This window comes from Amphiura filiformis, chromosome 16, assembly GCF_039555335.1.
Source record: "Amphiura filiformis chromosome 16, Afil_fr2py, whole genome shotgun sequence".
In the NCBI taxonomy this organism is placed as follows: Eukaryota; Metazoa; Echinodermata; class Ophiuroidea; order Amphilepidida; family Amphiuridae; genus Amphiura; species Amphiura filiformis.
Genome location: NC_092643.1, coordinates 16,795,004 through 16,812,831, shown reverse-complemented (window position 1 = coordinate 16,812,831; position 17,828 = coordinate 16,795,004). Strand labels below are relative to the sequence as shown.

The 17,828-nt window shown below is 37.4% G+C and overlaps 1 protein-coding gene across 1 annotated transcript; it reads right to left on the bottom strand.

The window, feature by feature from the left end:
• Positions 1 to 1,879: 1,879 nt before the first annotated feature.
• Positions 1,880 to 2,419, bottom strand: LOC140172460 (uncharacterized). Its single transcript, XM_072195607.1, has one exon. The coding sequence runs from the start codon at positions 2,417 to 2,419 to the stop codon at positions 1,880 to 1,882; it is 540 nt and encodes a 179-aa protein (XP_072051708.1).
• Between the last annotated feature and the right edge of the window lie 15,409 nt (positions 2,420 to 17,828).

Here is a 17,828-nt window from a genome sequence, read left to right as displayed (position 1 = left end):
TACTCTATGTTCTGTACCATTCATAGAAACGAGGAGGGGCCGAGGAGGGGGCCAAGTGGTCATCTTTTGTACGGTTACATTAATGCCTTATACCCACTAATATGACGTATAGACCCAAACACACGTCACATACACAAACCAACCCCAATATGTGACTTGACCTTGACCGTTGTGACGTTTGAAAAATGGCTTCAAAATCGAAATGTTGGCCTCCATTTTCCTCCCTCCCCTAATACGATGTGGGTGATGGCGGATATGTGTAATGAGTGGATTTTGTCTGCAGCTTAGGGAACAAGTGATATAATGAAAGATCAAGCACAATTCAATAATATTGTCATCATATCCTATGTTTTCAAAAATGCGGATCCTTTAATTCTTTTGAGGAGTTTATTTAGGTCCATATTTTGAAAGAGAAGCAAAATATCTTAAATTTGAAAAAGCAGGAACTACATTTTTGAATCTAGAAGAATAATAATGATAATATGTAATTTATGAAGTTGCACTTAACTAGTTTTGGTGGATTAACATTTTGGACTTGTATTTTAAAAGTTAGCAATTGTCCCCAAATTTGTAAGATTCATACGAAATCCTTTCACCATTTTCTTTCCAAAAAACGTTAACTTTTATAATAACCTTTTAAAATAACTTGTCTTTGTTACTTTAAAAGTTATAGTGAAAATAAAGTTTAAAAAATTCCCGCCAAAACGATCGTGTGCATTCTTAATTAGTCACATATCTTTTGCTAAATATAACCGTCGTATTACTGTTCATAAGGTAGAACATGACTCCATCCATTAATCTCATACACCCGGTCCAATGTTCCATCTTTCTTTAAATGATCTATAAAGTACGTGTTCCACCATTAGTTGACAACATGATCTTTGCCCACTTTTTCTAAGATCCATGCATTTTGGCGTAGGACATGTTCCACCTCTCATTACCGGATAGGTAATACAGGCCACGCACACATTGGTATACAATTCACAAATTACTTGTCGATAACATTTGAATACCTTTTCCCTCAATGTTTCTGTACAAGGGTTAAATAAAATGCATTGAGAATTTGAAATTCAAAATGCGATATTCGAATTATAACGATCTCTCAACATACTAATTCTGAACTGAATCTGTATCAAAATATCCTCAAGATTGATAATGCTTGATAGCGATCTTGTAAAGAATATCGAACCGGCCTAAATAATGACCATCAAACTGTCCTATATCAAGGCACGGTATTCCCACGAACTCAATGAAGGAATCCCCATCCACCAACTTAACCAGTGGTTTAAGTGTGTTACATTTCAGAACGCGATGAACGACCCCAGATGTTGTGTTTCTGATTAAAAACAGCCCAATTACACGACATGAATGTTTCTTGCCGGTCCTTCTGCAGGCCTACTCTGCTGGCCTGGATGACAGGTATGGTATGGGTCCCGGTATGGGTATCCTTGTTTATCCGAGTTTTTACGAAACACCACAATCTTGTAAAGTTTCTCTTCTTGATTTTGCTTATACATGAAAGTCAAGTCGCATCTCATAGTGGAGTTGTCTTCCGGGTTGGGTATAGAGCAATTCAAAGTTGCTGAATTGAGTTGAGTTGCCGAAGATTTTTGAAAGTTAATGTTTTTCGTACCTGCATTTTTCACATAAATTCTTCTCGTCTTTACGGCAAGACAGAATTCCGTTTCAAAAGACCGAAGTCCTATAGCATCTGAAATGAACTCTTCCAAAGCTCCTTGATCTCCATCTTCCTTCAACAATTTGGCTATATTTGACATCCTTACTTTTTGCAGCTCATCCATGGTCATGTTTCGGAATTCAATGGTAAGCATTTGCTCCGTTGTCAAACCAAAATCACTGAAAATCGTAGATGCTTTTTTCAAATTCCAGCAGATGACATCATAACATCTATCTGACACTGAAACGAAGCAAGTTGCAAACCTTCGGCAATATTGAGCCACGATAATGCTCTTCTGACGTTTCCGTCAATTAATGTCTCCACAAACCTACAGCACAGATCTTTTAAGGCGTTTACTTCATATTTATCTGCGAGGGTTAGAAGTGATACGACATTGTCGGCGTTTATGAGAATCGCTCCTTTCTTACCACCATAGATAAAATCGAGAAATATCGGAAACACTTCCTGACATTTTTCAGTTTCGTCTAACGTAGCTCGTTTTTCCTCACTTTCCTTCCATTTACCGTTAAACATCTGCCGAAAAACAGCACTAGCATTGGACAAAATCAGCTTATGCGTATAGTAACGTTTGGAACTGCGTTTGGAACCGACTTGGAGGATTATATCCGATGACCCACAATCGTGCCGAAGTTTTGCGAAATTGTCCGATACGACCCGAGAACAATTGATATGGTAGGTCCTTTCTCCTTCCCCTTGTACCTTGTGCTTTGAATCGGCCATCTGCGTAAGAATAAACATTTGAAATCAAAACTCTATTATACACCTTTTTCCCTCTTTCCCATCATGCACTATTCCAGGGGGTATGAGTGTCGCAAAATACATCATCTCCCCGGGGAGTACAGAGTTATGTTTATTACATTCTGGAATACGGACATTTCGGCTGGTGCCTTCATCAAAAAAAGGAATCACCGATAATCATGATAATGGCGCACGATCACTACCCTTCAGGGGGCAAAAAAACAACATTTCTATGCCTTATTGACATGGTGTCGTCGCGAAAAAAAGTGTCCTCTTATTGAAACCTAACTTTGTACACATTTTATAGACCTAGAGGTGAAAAACTAATGACGGGACACGCAGTTATATTTTGTCGGCGTCCGTTTCACTTTTTTTGGAGATGAAAATAAAACGTAAACAAAATCTCTTACACAGATATTCTGCATCGCTCCGTAACTGCACACTCGTGTATTCAATAATTCATAATTAGTAACATCGACGGCCTTTACGATAATAGCTGATAATCCGCATATATGGAATCAGTATGCCCATATTAAGACAAAATAATTGCAAAGACCATTGGATGCACACGATCTATGAGGTTGATGAACTTCGTCATACCCCTGGAATAGTGCATTGTGGGACAAAGGGGAAAAGATCAATAGGCGGACAGGACTACGGATATTACTTTAAACATTAATTTTACGTCAGGAACATGATAAAAGAAATTGTTGATTTCATCAAAATTAATAGGCCTACTGCTAGGCCTATACAGACAGCAAAAGATAAAGGTACCAGTTATTTTCACCCTGTGTTAAAGACAGATATGTCATAATTTGAATCAGCAGCCATAAGCTGCATAATTTTGGCTCAGACAGATTAGCATTCGTTTTATCATAGCATATAAGCCAAGAGGCATTACCTGCTGGTAATAATTGTGACATAGGCTCTATTTGTTTTTGTACAGGGGTAAACATAATTTCGATCCATGCTCGTCCTCGCAGGTTTTCTCCGGGTGATCCGGTTTTCCTCCAGTAGGCCTATCTAAAATTGGACCTCTTCCCATATCCCTGTCCCGTAAAGTCCGGTTGGCATCCCTTGAATTTAGTAGCCTCGAGCACTATTGGGCTTTGCCTGGCTTCGGCCGATGTTACAAATAAAGAATAAATAATTGATACCATAGTCCTTTTCTGTCATATAATAAGAATACTCATCATGCTCATCGTTCGGTTTTGGAATATAAATCTCTACATTAGACCTACAATCAACGAATTAGTATAACTATGTTTGATGAGAAGTATATACCTACTCATTTCCCCTTCCCTCCACCATTCTCCCTCAATCAATGTTGGGGAGACTGGAGATCCCAATGGAAAAAGTGCTTTAATCAACATTGAACTGGGGGAGAGGGGTGGCGATTTACATTTAGTATGCCCGAGTGTGCCAACATTAATTTCTTTGATTGTAGCTATCTACTGGAAGCACATACAATTTATAGTTTGATGTTCATAATTTACTGATCGCAACCATTTAAAATCTATGTCACAGCCAATTTCAGCATGGTTCTTGATTAGAAGGCAACATACCTGATAACAATATGGTTGATTAAGATGATGATACAATTGTACACATTAAGGGCTGGGGTATGAGCGACCTTGAAGTACAGGTATCTGGAGAAGGGAAGCAACGAGTTACCCCAAATCACAGCGACAGGTAGTGACTGGGCCGCCGAGTGCTAATATATATTTATTTTGGAAGGTTCGTGTTTGTTTTAAATTTTGGGGCGTTTTTCCAAAATTTCATATTTTTGTCGATATTTCAAAAAAGCGACATGCCAAAGACAAATCTTTTTGCACATACTTTGTTATTGCTAATACAACTCTTTTCTGCATACCTACGTTACAATTCGTTGTGGTGATTTAGTAATATTATAAATTTTGTGACTGCATTTTTGCGTTTTCGATGCGATTTTAGGCTTACCGTGATTTAACGTTGATATCTGGTCTTGCTCCTTTTATAATTTTACTTTGACCGTCGGCTTTTGTAAATAACAGAATGTAGATTGGCTCTGAATACGTATCGTAGTCCTCTTGGTGGGTTTTTTCATGATATGATTAGTTTGTATTTGCATGTAACAACCCAAAATCGACCTCTGAATTCGGGGTTGAATGCTGTTTCCGGAATACCTGTGGACTCAAACAAGTGCACGAGTGGCGACTATGGTTTTATACTTCCCGCATTCATGATTGCGTCAACGCCTAATAATATACTTCTTTGTATAGGTTGAGTGTAGCTGGTATACAAAAAAAATGGTTACATGTCAATGACCATTAACTTCAGGGATAGATCCTTTGCACGCCTTTCTATCATGCAGTATCTTTACCCACAGACATGTGCCCGTGTCACGTGCCAATATTGCGCAACGTTAAAGGTTAATATATATTTTTGACATGGAGAAGACTGTGTGCTTCTATGGCCGAGTGGTCTAAGGCATTGTGGTTTCTTCGTTGCTATTCTCAGTGTCGCTTGTTCGAATCCGAGCGTCTGTTTCTTTTTCTTATGCGCTGATTTATTTTTCCAGCGTAGGTCCTAGAAAAACTACTTTATAATATAATTTCTTTTGTATTATTTATTTATTTATTTATTTATTTATTTATTTATTTATTTATTTATTTATTTATTTATTTATTTATTTATTTATTTTAGCGCTTTGTGATCTTTGTGATTTATTTTAGCGCTTTGTGATCCTGTTTGATTCAGCACTTTGTGATCTTGTTTGATGTAAATGCGCTTTATAAAAATAAAGTATTATTATTATTATTATTTTATTTATTTATTTAATGACGTTTTGGGGCTCGAGAGAACGGACACATTTATTTATTTGTTTATTTATTTATTTATTTATTTATTTATTTATTTTTCGATTGATTATTTGATGATTGAGTGAGCAGATTTATCGATTGCTACTTTAGTTGTGGGACTTGAATGACATCGTACATTAGTATTGATTTTTCCGTGAAACATTATCAAGAATTAATATCACAGGTTTTATTGCAGATAGGAAGTTGGCTTAGTGATACTATCTGTTGATTCAGAACCGGAAGGTGCCGGGTTCGATTCCCACCTATGTCTATTTTTTTAAAGACTTGGAAAATTACTGCAGTAAGTTTATTTGGCGCGCGATCTCAGTTATTCATTTTCTGATGGCTGTGCCTCTTACGGGCACCCTCCCTCTGGAATCCAAACCACGGTTCGCTCATAACACCTCCCTTAATGTCGACACGAAAATTGTAGGCATAGGTCTACATTACCTATTTATGCGAGTCAGTCTTGTCACAAGTTACCTTCGAACTCAATTGTGTTTGGACTCTGCACCTAGATTAAAAAAATAAATGGGTAGCTATGCACTGCGGATGACCTAGATAGACACTGTCTTGCTACATTAAGGCCTGGGGTATGGGCAAACTTAAAGTACAGGCAACTGGAGAGGGGAGGCAACGAGTTACCCCCAATCACACCGGCAGGTAGTGACTTGGCTGCCGAGTGCGAATATGTATTTATTTTGGAAGGTTCATTTACATTTTGGAATGTTTGTCCAAAATTTGATATTTTTGGTGATATTTCAAAAAAGCGACATGCCAAAGACAACTCTTTGGGCACATACTTTGCTATTGTTATTACAGTTCTTTTCCACAAACCTCCGTTACCATTCGCTTTGGTGATATACTAATATTATACATTTTGTGACTGCAATTTATCGTTTTCAATGCGTTTTAAGCTTACCACGCAATTAACGCTGATATCTGGAAATGCTCCTTTTAGAATTTCATTCTGTTCGTCGGCTTTTGCAGGCAACATAATGCAGATTGGCTCACGATGATGAATGATATAGCGAGGAAGTGAAAGAGGGAGGGGTGAAAAGAGGGAAGCGGGGATCGAGAGGGGGAGCAGAGCAAGACAAACAGGAAAAAAAGAAGGTAGGGAGGAGGGGAGATGGAGAAGGAGAGAGAGAGAGAGAGAGAAGGCGTGATAAAGTGTAGGAAACTAAATACATACCAGCACTAGGTAGCCATTCGATGAAGGCAAAGTTTTTATGCGTTACGTAATTAAAATGCCCAGTCAGATGTTTTTCACACCTGCCAAACTAAGTCACCCAATTTCGAATTGACGTTGATTGTACACTCTCATGAATATTGATTGGCAACATTTTCCAATATGTGATGCGATCAAGCAAAATCAGTCGGAACTCGGAAATATTAAATATTAAGTTTCTAATAGAGTGTATGCAATAAACCAACTGGAACGGTATAACGATTGAAATGACAGCCATGCAGGAGGACAGTTCTAAGATAACTTAAGATGACAGAGGGACAGGTCTCTAGATCGAGTCCACAACCATTCATACCTATCACACGTTTTATTGTATTATCATGCGGATTTTCCTGTGGTACCTAATGGAGGACATACTTTTATTTGAATTAGGATAACTCTGTCAGAGTCGTATTGCATACCCTCTATAGGATAGTAAAAAGCATTTACAAAGCTGTATTTTGCAGAAATTGAACAACCGCAAAATCAATATTTCAGAGTTCCGACTGATTTTGCTTGATCGCATCACATAGTGTCATCGCTCAAATCGGATACAACAGGAGAATAGAAGCTTCAGTCCGTTGAATTCAACCATGGCAATGTTAACAAGAAGAGTCCTCAAAAAGGACAAAGTTCCGAATTCCGCTAATGGCCTACTGGTATTACAAATAAATAAATCTACTCTTTCTTGACTCAGATCCAGGATCTGTGATGCCACAGAATTTCAATCATTTTGTAATATGATATGCATAACTCCAGTCTATCCAGTACTATAGATGAGTTGGCCTATGATGTCACATGTTTACATTCAGACCGCCCTCTATAGTTTCAAGCCAGGCAAAATAGCACAGGAGTGTCTATGACAGACCACATGAATCTCTTCAAAACCCAACTTTTAAAAACCTTTGAAGTTTTGTGTGATACTATGTATATAGCTTGATGCATTTGTAAACAAGTTTCATACCATTTTAGTAGTATTTGGTTTGAAACCAAAGTTAATGAAGAAAAATCAACTTTTTCATTACTATAGTGTTTTTTTTTTCTTTATTTGTTTCCATGGCAGTATATTACTTACATAACAATAACATAGATATATTGTTAATTCAATAAGTTAAATGCATGATACTAATTTGGCATGGCGGAGCCATCCAAAAGAGGCCAGAGGTGGACAACTCCTTCCAACTTAATTTACATTGCAGACATAATATAGAGAACATACATTTATGCCGGCAACCATTTGTAATTACTACAATCACATAATATTTCAAAACATGACATGATTTATAATATAATTTATAATAGGTTATTAAGAACAGTGAGGATAATAAAATAAATATAATGAAGTATTAAAATGATTTGAAATAAGTACTTTACTCATAAAGCCTTAATAAATCTAATTTTAATTCATATTTAAATACATCAGTAGTCCTGAATTTTGTGTAGTATTGAATTTTGCTTTTAATGAAATACTTTATTTCATAAAATGGGACCCGCGGATCTTGTACGTCTGGATGAGAAAAACCGTTTTATTTCTAACCAACTAGTAATCGTTCTTTCTTCTTATTTTATAGTATGAACATTCATTCTTTTCATAAAATAACATTCAAATAAAGTTGGCAAAAATAACTGAAAGCTTATTCATTAATATTCCAAGATAATATTTATACATATCAGAAATGAGAATCTCAGACTTTTGAAAAGTGCATAGATCTAAAATCACTCTTTGAAATGTTTCTTATTGCTCTTTTCTGCAATTTGAGTAGCTTGTCCAAATAAATTATGTATTTCCCCCAAATCAGAACACCATAGCTCTCAGATACGACAATATCAATGAAAAATAGATACAATACAGGATACGTTTGGGAATAAAATACTTTAAAATGATTGATTCAATGCGATATTCACGAAGGCCGATTTCCTATCTCGCTGTGCACTCTTATTCGTGACCGGCAGAGCGAATCCAAACACACTTTACCTTTGACATTACATTTTCTCCGTGAATCACCGTGCGGGGGCAGTATTTTTTCTCAACCCCATGATGACGTCATCGGCCTGGTAAAACAGCAAAGAAATGGACTTTTTACTGCATTATGAGGCTAATAGAGATGCATAGTTTCTATATCGTTTTTTATTAAATTGATTCCCAAAAAATACCGAAAACCCGAAAAAAAAAACATCAATTTTTAACCAAGATACGTGCAATTTTGTGAACAAGAATTTTAGCGTGAATTTGTACCAAAATGTCCGATTTTTGATCAGTTTTGACGGCGAAAAAATGGCTTTTACCAGTGATGAACGGACTTTTTTATTCGCCATTAAATGGCTGTGGCCTTTCTTTTTCTAATATTAGAAACGCTGTATGGGGCTGTGGGGAGGAAAGATGTGTACTTTGCAATCAAAATCAAGTCCTCCAAGAAAGGATTTTGGCGAATAGAACGTTGCAACACTGCCGAATTTTGATCACTTTGCGTGTGATGGACTAGACGCACGGTGCCCATAGTACAGTCCCGGGAGTACAGTGCGCCTGTATTATTCAATGTGATATTTAAAATAAATATAATACCCAAGAATTTCGTCCTGTTTACTTTTGGAAGACCACTTCCATCGAACATTACATTTGCATTGCTTTTGAAATAAAATGTTTCTGTGGGGTTCTCATGAACATAAAGTTTGTTTTTTCAATATTTATTGATAGCTTTTTCGCTTTAAACCAGTTTGTAACTTAAATTAGTTCAATATTAATAATGTCTATTTTATCGGCAAGATTTTTGTGAGAATATATGATGAGTAATATCATCCGTAAACAGGACGAATTTCAGAGTCGATGATGTAATGATAATATCATTTACGTATAATATAAACACTTTGAGGCCCATGAATTGACCTTTGAGGAACCCCATATTTAATATTTTGAATTACTAGTACATGAATTGTTACACACATACCTATCACATAAGTAATTTTTAAACCATTCTAAGCATGTTCCTCTAAAGCCATAATTTTCAAGTTTATATAATAAAATGTGACAATATTAATGTTAAAATGTATATCAAATACCTTAGATGAATCCAAATAGACACCCGGAGTGATTATCATTTTGATATGATAAATGGCGTTATAGATGTTGTCAATTTAATCAGTGGAGTAACCTTGTCAAAAACCAAATTGCCTATCGTTTAAAATTTTATATTTATTCACAGGCATCTGTTGAAAAACAAGCCTCTTCAAAAATTTAGAAAAACAAGATTGAACTAGATATATTGCATCCCTGTAAGGCTGCGAAGTCCAGCCGTGACCTTTAAGTGACTGCACAGTTATCTGACAGTGTTTGAAAATGGTGCCTTCGATCCCATATACGCTAATTTTAGTCATATGAAGTTTATTATTGTGATTTTTATAACGTACATATCTCCAACATTAATATAAGGCGTAATCGTCTTGTTGTTTTCCTTGAAAGACGGTATAAAAAGAACACAGCAAAAATTTACATACCTTATACGAGAGCTCATAGCATATAGCAATGTGTTGCAATAAAAAAATGTGATATGGCGTCCGACTTTAGAAAATTATTAAAGTGATGGTAATCGATCAGTGCCATAGGGTTTTTCACGGAAGGTCATTAGTTCAAATCATCCTCCAGACACGCTCCAGAAGACATACAAATGCACGCAGTACAATACCAATCACCTGTTTATACTGGTATTGATCAAAGTAAATATTTTGTACTCCATGCATTTGCATATCTGTTGGAGCGTGTCTGTAGGATTGAACTAATGACCTTCCGTGCAAGCACTCTATATGGGAATCAAAAATGGGAATGGAACACCTCAAGTCAATTTCTTTAGTATTATTAACATACATGACTGACCAAGAGTAAATAGAACCTCTGAATAGAAAGGACTATTATCTGTGTACCAAAGCGGGACAATCTACATTCATAGATTATCTTCTGTGAATAGCAGTCTACAAGATGATAATGTAACTGTATCAATAACTTGTGATCTAGTCTGTAGTTTAGTGCGGTATGCTCTCAAATTTTTGCCTAACTATACATCTTATATACATCTTATGATTTTTAACGGTGTGTAGAGTAGCCTGCATTAGTGCCTAACTCTGTTATATTGGCTGTTAAGTTAGGCAAATTGTTTTACAATCACCGTTAGAAAGTGTTTGGTTTGCGAAATTGCAATTTTCATTTTAAAATCATTTAAATTGGATAAAATGTTCAATTTTACCCCTTTTGACCTTTGGTTGACCTCTGGTGACCTTGAAATGACCTCCATCATATTTTGAATCCTACCGTGATTACATATACTAATTTTCAATTGAATTGGGCAAATTTCAAAATTTTACCCCTTTTGACCCCAAAAGAGACCCCTCCCCATGTCCAAGCCAAATCTGATTATAACCCTATATGCACCCAATGCTATAGTCATTTTGGCATTATTCTGATGATCACAGCACTTAATATGCAGGAAAAAAGTGAACTTTAAGGTGATTTTCAGTAATCAACCCTATTTTACCCCTTCATGACCTTGAACTCAAAATCCGTGTTTACCCTATAGACACCAGCTAATGTCAGTGCATATGTGTCAATCTCATCTCTGTACTATGTAATCTGTAGGAAAGGAAGCATTTTGAAAGTATTTGGTTATGTGCAGAAAAATCCCTTAATGACCTTTGACCCCAAATCTGTGTTTACCCCATAGACTCCAACTATAGTCGATGCCGATGACCAAGTTTCATTGCGCTACCATGTAATCTGTAAAAGAAGAAGCATTTTTGGTAAAATTCGCATTTTTAGCCAAAATTACTCATGGTGACATTTGACCCCAAATGGGTCATGTCAAATGTAAAGGCTGGGGTAGTGGAGCCTTTGCCCAAGTTTGGTTAGAATCGGTCAAATAATTAGGGAGCTAGAGCCAATTATGTCAAATGTTGAGAGAAAGAAAGAAAGAAAGAAAGAAAGAAAGAAGAAGCAGAAACCGCTGGGATGCAAGAGTCCAGCCGTTGCTCGGCTGGACTAAAAAGGTCGGTAATTCGAGTATAATTGTGGATCGGGGTGCTGTTGGGGACTGTGACTGGTTAGGGGTTTGGAGAGGATCAATTACTGTTGTTGTCTCCCTGCTCCCTGACCAGCCTGGGGCCCTACCAGTGCCTTGGTCGGGGTTGGGGTCCTGCGGCCTGCATGTGGCTGGGAGTCTACTCCGGCTGTCCCGCCTGACCCTCATCCACTCTTTTTGCCGATTACCTTTTTAAATCTATGTGCTAGTTTTTATTATGTATATTATTGTTCCTTCTGTATTTTTATATGTTGTATCTTGTGTGTTTTAATGTTGGCCTTGTGCCACCTGGGCACCTTGGAAGAACAATGCCAGTGCATTGAAAGGTTAACCCAGGTTAAAAGAATGAAATAAATAAATAAATAAATAAATAAATCGTCTTTTTTGTAAATTGAAACAATTTTAGCCATTTAAAGATCTTTGGGTGATATTTTGCTTTTTAACAAACATATCACCCCAAAAACAGATAGTTTTAAATATACCATCAGTGTCAATTTTCCTCGTCTTTGGAATGCACTTCCAGTGTCTATCAGGGATCAGTTCATTTTGCATAAAAATATGAGGCCATTCAAAAGCCACCTTAAAACACATTTTATTGAAATGAATATGCAAGAGCTGGAGCTGGACTCCTAAATTTGATGTTATTGTAGATGAAATATGTGTAATGTGTAATATGTTAATTATTATTAATGTGCAATATTTATGTTTTGAGTTCACTTGTCTCGATGGGTTGGAGGGGTCACACCCCTCTGGTGATAGTGTTCGCGCTCCTGGCTCCTACTGGCTAGCCTACCGGGACAATCTTTTATAATTTTTATTTTATGCCATACTTTGTATGTGTATTTTTGATGTATATATTTTAGCCAGTTATGGAAATAAATAAATAAATAAATCAATCAATCAATCAATCAATATATAAATAAATAAATAAATAAATAAATAAATAAATAAATAAATAAATAAATAAATAAATAAATAAATAAATAAATAAATAAATAAATAAATAAATAAATCTATATAAATAAAAGGAAGGTTGCCCATCTTGTGCGCGAGTGTTCTCCGAATTGCCTAGACTTTTGGCTTTGATTTAGCTGTATATTGATCGGGTACATATTGCCATTTTTCCATCGGACATTCGTTTTTGTAAAAATTGATGGTAACTAAGAGAATAACATAAAAAACTGTTGTGTTGCTATGCAAAATCGCATGCAGTGGCATTGTGGGTAATAAGGACAGTGTGAACCGCGTAATAATATTTCCAGTAAAAACCATACGCAGAGCAACATTGCCCTGTTTTCTGCCAACTGCGAGGTGGCCAAGAAATGATTCAGGCTATCTAGATGCACAACATCGCCACATCGCGTACTTTAATAATGATCTTACGAGCTTTTCGCCCCTACGCAGAGCTACGCACCCCATTCTCCGCCACTGCACCGAAGTTGGCAGCCAAGAGATTAAGGCTACGTCGCGTGATTTTTATTTATTTATTCTAGGCCAAATTCATACGGGAGATTGAGGAATATACGGGGAACGCATTGCACTTTATTTGGTTGAAACGGTCAAGACCAAGAATTGGCCTCAAAATCAGTGAAAATATGATTAAAACCGGGGTTTTTCCGGGGATTTTTTGTTGTCAAAACTCAGTGGTAGCGCGTACCGTAACTAACTGGCAGCAGCGCGTTGGCTTTAGTACGGTACGTCTATGGCAAGCCAAGGGGTCCAAAAGCGTGGAACAGCTACGCGTAGCTTCTTTCTCGTTACGAGCAGCTGTTTGACCAATCAAAATAGTCAAATTTAATCACGTGGTTGGGTCGTTAGCTGCGCGTAGTATAGTTATAGGTATCCTCTTTCACAATTATTATCTTGTAATTAATTTACGGAATTAGCATAGATAACGAACGGGTAAAGGAGGCCAAATCACAGCACGTGTCAAGAGAACATGTTGCTAATGCCTGGCTAAAATGACACAAAGCATATTTATTTAGTGTTTCCAAGTTTACACCGTGTTTAATAGCAAGTAATTTTATACTCGGGCTGTATTAGCGGTGCAGGGGATATGAAGGTCAAACAACAACTACTACTGATGTAAAGCGCTGCATGTGTAAAGATATTGCAGGGAAAGCGATATCACATGCCACTGTGTAAATATGGAGAGAGTAAAATGGGTCATCATTTTTTTCGGAACGAGGGGGGGGTCCTAAATTTACAAAAAGTCGGCGTCAATAAAATTGCGGCTCTCACTATTTCGGCATCAAAATGTTATGACCATCGACTCCCACCACCGATACACCTTACCCCTAGACAGGCTAAAATTGTATTGAAATCAGTCTTTTGAATACAATAAACACACTATCTGTAGTCATCTTGTGACTCCCTACATTTTGTCATTATCAATTTATGACCCCTCCCCCTTATTTTTCTTTCCAAAAAAGTATGACCCCTATATTTGGGATCCCCTTCCGAAGAAAATGATAGCCCCCTAAATATAGAACAATCATCATTCTGTTCAGATATTACTTTAATAGCACCTATACCATTTTTTTTGCTGATATACTACAGATATTTTCATTTACAAAATTAACAACGTAATATTTGTGAGAGAGGATGTTTACATCAGCTCCACGTGTTTAAAACCGCGAATCTGATTGGTTAATAAGCTGCACGTAACGAGAAAGAAGCTACGCGTAGCAGTTCCACGCTTTTGGACCCCTTGGCTTGCCATATACGTCGGCGTACTGAGCAATGTGACGCGCACGTACGGGGTGCATAATATGCACAGACCAACTTTCCGTGCCCGAGGAATAGAAAAGAAAAGAAAGGAAGACAAAACTGAAAAGGTAGGCCTATGGATGGGTCGGGTTGTGGATTATTATGCATAGTAGGCCTACTGGATTCGGTTAAGAGATTACCCGCCAAGATGATAAAAAATCGTGAGGATACGAGAGGAAAGAAGGAAGCTAAAAATTAAAGAATAAATAAATCTATCTATATAAATAAAAGGAAGTCGCTAAATCTTGTCCAGAAGCAGGCGCCGAGATGCTTTCACTTTCAGCTCTTATTTTTGCGTACATTGATCGGGTACATATTGCCATTAAACCATCTGACGTTCATTTTTGCAAAACTATTCAATCACTATGGAAATAACAAAAAAAATGGTTGGTTGCTAGGCCGTTGAGGTCAATAACCTTATGGATTAGGTCATGACAGCAAACGCGTCAAATGCAGTAAGTGGCGAGTCACGCACCTGCGCGTACACGGCACCATAGTTAATGTTGGCTTCCGCGCGTAGGTCTAGACAGTGGCGAAGGGGGGGGGGGGCACACTCGAAGTTTTTGTCGCCACCTTTTTGAATGGCCACGAAGCACCATTGTGTCACGCGCCGTGCAGGGGGTTGTGTCCCCTCAGAATTGAAAACTTGGTGATTCAAGGCCTTGAAGCCATTTCGGGGATCATGGGTGTAAGCTGATGAAAAGGGGTGACAGATTTGCAGGAAAATCCACTTTTCAGAGGGAATGTTAAAATGTAGCCAACAGGGACAGAACTGTTCAGTATAGCCCGAAAAGGTTAAATGTTAGGGTGTGGGTGAATGTCCACATTTTGGAAATTCTGCGGCCCCCGCCTCGCAATTAAATCCTGGCTAGAAAATAGGCCTTGCTATTAACAACACGGAATCGCTTAAAATGTTTTGCAGCAACTTTTAATGTTGCTTATATACGATTATAACCCGAAATCGAAACGTTTTCTAGCAACCTCTTCTATCCTTAATGTTTTATGTTTGTTGGGATAAAGTTAAAATCAATCATTTTGTCACGAGCTGTTTCAAAAGTAATCTGATGGATTGAATGAGTAACAACATTATCACAGGTCTGGATATTTATGATTATCAAGCTAACATGATCATTGCTATACTGGATGAATAAGATGATCTACACCAAGACACCATGATTATCATCACCGTTTACCATGTTTACTAACCACTCCCGTTTACTAACCGCTCCCGTTTACTCAACTAGCGGGGACCCGCGCGAAACGCGGGTCTCCCGCTAGTAAGTAAATAAAATTGATGAGTTAAATATAATAGCAAGTGGGAAACAGACATCTTTGGCCATTTTCTTGATTTAATATTACGTTCTTAATTCCATCATGACCTGGACCCTTATTACAATAAAGCTTATCAATGCCTTTTATTAACATTACTAGTAGTAAGATTTCTTTTACAATATGTATCCTTATTACTTGTCTGATTCGTCCTTACTTTAATACCAGATGCAGGGTTTTCTTTAAGCATTTTGCTGAAGGGGTATTTTCAAATTTTTTTACCCTTTTAATTGTGAATTTTTCCTCTGAAAGAGTCAAAAACATTGCCCAAGGGGTATTTTTATAATATTATTTTTGAAGACATTTTTTAACAATGTGTGATTTTAGAGCCATAGGCGTAGATCCGGGGGGCTGGTTTGGGGGGGCTGGTTGGGGAGGGGGCTGGTTGGGGGGGCTTTAACGCACAAAACACGCGTATTTACGCATTCAGGCACTTTTCTGACTCCTTCAAATCCATAGTCCCAAAGTCCAATGCGTACAAAATCTTGAAAACGTACGCGTTCAGATATTGCAAGATTTGAATAGAGAAACACCCGATGTTGTGCAATTATTCTCGGCTTTTGGCATTTAGGACCAACTCCCGATATGTAGGGCCCATCACATTTTGTCAGCCTCGATCCATGTATGTTTTAGTGATTGCGAGTCTCTAAAATTGTATAGTGTGAGTTTTAAATCTTGCAAATTGGGCTCGGGTCCTTTTTTCTGTTTAAATGATGCACCAAATATGTCTTCAATTGGACTTTATGTTTAATTTTGCAAAATTTTCCCTCTCAGGGGGGAACATCCCCCTCAGACACCCCCATGCGAAGTGGATAAACAAGTGACCATTTTCGCTTCTGCTTTCGACATTTGCCAATTTAGGCCCTGTGTTTAACACAATTTATAGGTCTAATGGGGAAAACGTGACAACGAAAGGCTATATGGACCGTCATTTTACTATTTTCGGCTTTTCAACTGTTCAAACTTAAATTTTACACAGTAATAGTGCCAAAATAATCCACCAAATTGCTTCAATTAGGTCTTCATTTTGCAAAAGTTTCTTACTTCTCAGAGGGCATTTGTAAATATTATTATTTTCTTCTAAAATTGCCCCCACCCCATTCTGACTGCTCTAGATCCGCCACTGCTCCAAACAGTGGCGTAGATTTATTTTTAACTCGGGGGGGGGGGGAGAAAGAATAAGTTTATGGTACAAACATTTTGCCATTTTGAAGCTAGACTGTTGAGATATGGTGCAAAAGAGGAAAAAATTTGCACTTTGGGGGCTAAAATGGCCAAATATGAGGTTAATTTGGTCAGAACCCACATACAGGCGTCAACATTGGGGGATGATTGTATGGACCATCCCCCTGGCAAAATATTGGGGGAGATCGCCCCTCCTCCGGATCTACGCCTATGGCTCTAAAACACACATATTGTTAAAATGTCTTCAAAAATAATATTATAAAAATACCCCTTGGGCAATGTTTTTGACTCCTTCAGAGGAAAAAATCACAATTAAAAGGGTCAAAAAAATTTGAAAATACCCCTTCAGCAAAATACTTAAAGAAAACCCTGTTTAGGATATACAGGGGTGAACACAACTGGTATGTTAATTTTTTGGCTTACTGTATTCAGTAATTCTAGTTGGTTTTGAAAAATGTGACAATATCATTTATCATGTTCAAATATTAATTGTGAGTTGGTCTATAAATCTCCTCTTTAAATAAATCAATATCAAAATCTCCCGTGATATATACAATTTTATTTTCGTTTGTGATCTTTATGAGAATTCTCGCTATTCGCAATAAGGGCGCCGCCAGCGGTTTGCGATGTAATCGTGATGTATCATGGGAAAAGGTCGACATCCAAGTCCGCGCAATACGAATATTACCATGCTATTACATAGGAACACGTGACAATATTTTTCTAGTTTGTCAAAATAAAGGTGTTACACGCGAATAAAGGTGTTACACGCGAATCGATTTTTCCTCTATCGATTTGCGTGTAATACCGTTATATTGACAAACTAAAAAATATTGTCCCGTGTTCCTATGTAATAGCATGGTAATATTCGTATTGCGCGGACTTGATGTCGACCTTTTCCCATGATACATCACGATTACATCGCAAACCTGCTGGCGGCGCCTCTTATTGCGAATAGCGAGAATTGATTTCTTTCT

Coding starts and splice junctions, on each gene's coding strand:
- LOC140172460 (XM_072195607.1), bottom strand. CDS start 2,419: ATGGCCGATTCAAAGCACAAGGTACAAGGGGAAGGAGAAAGGACCTAC.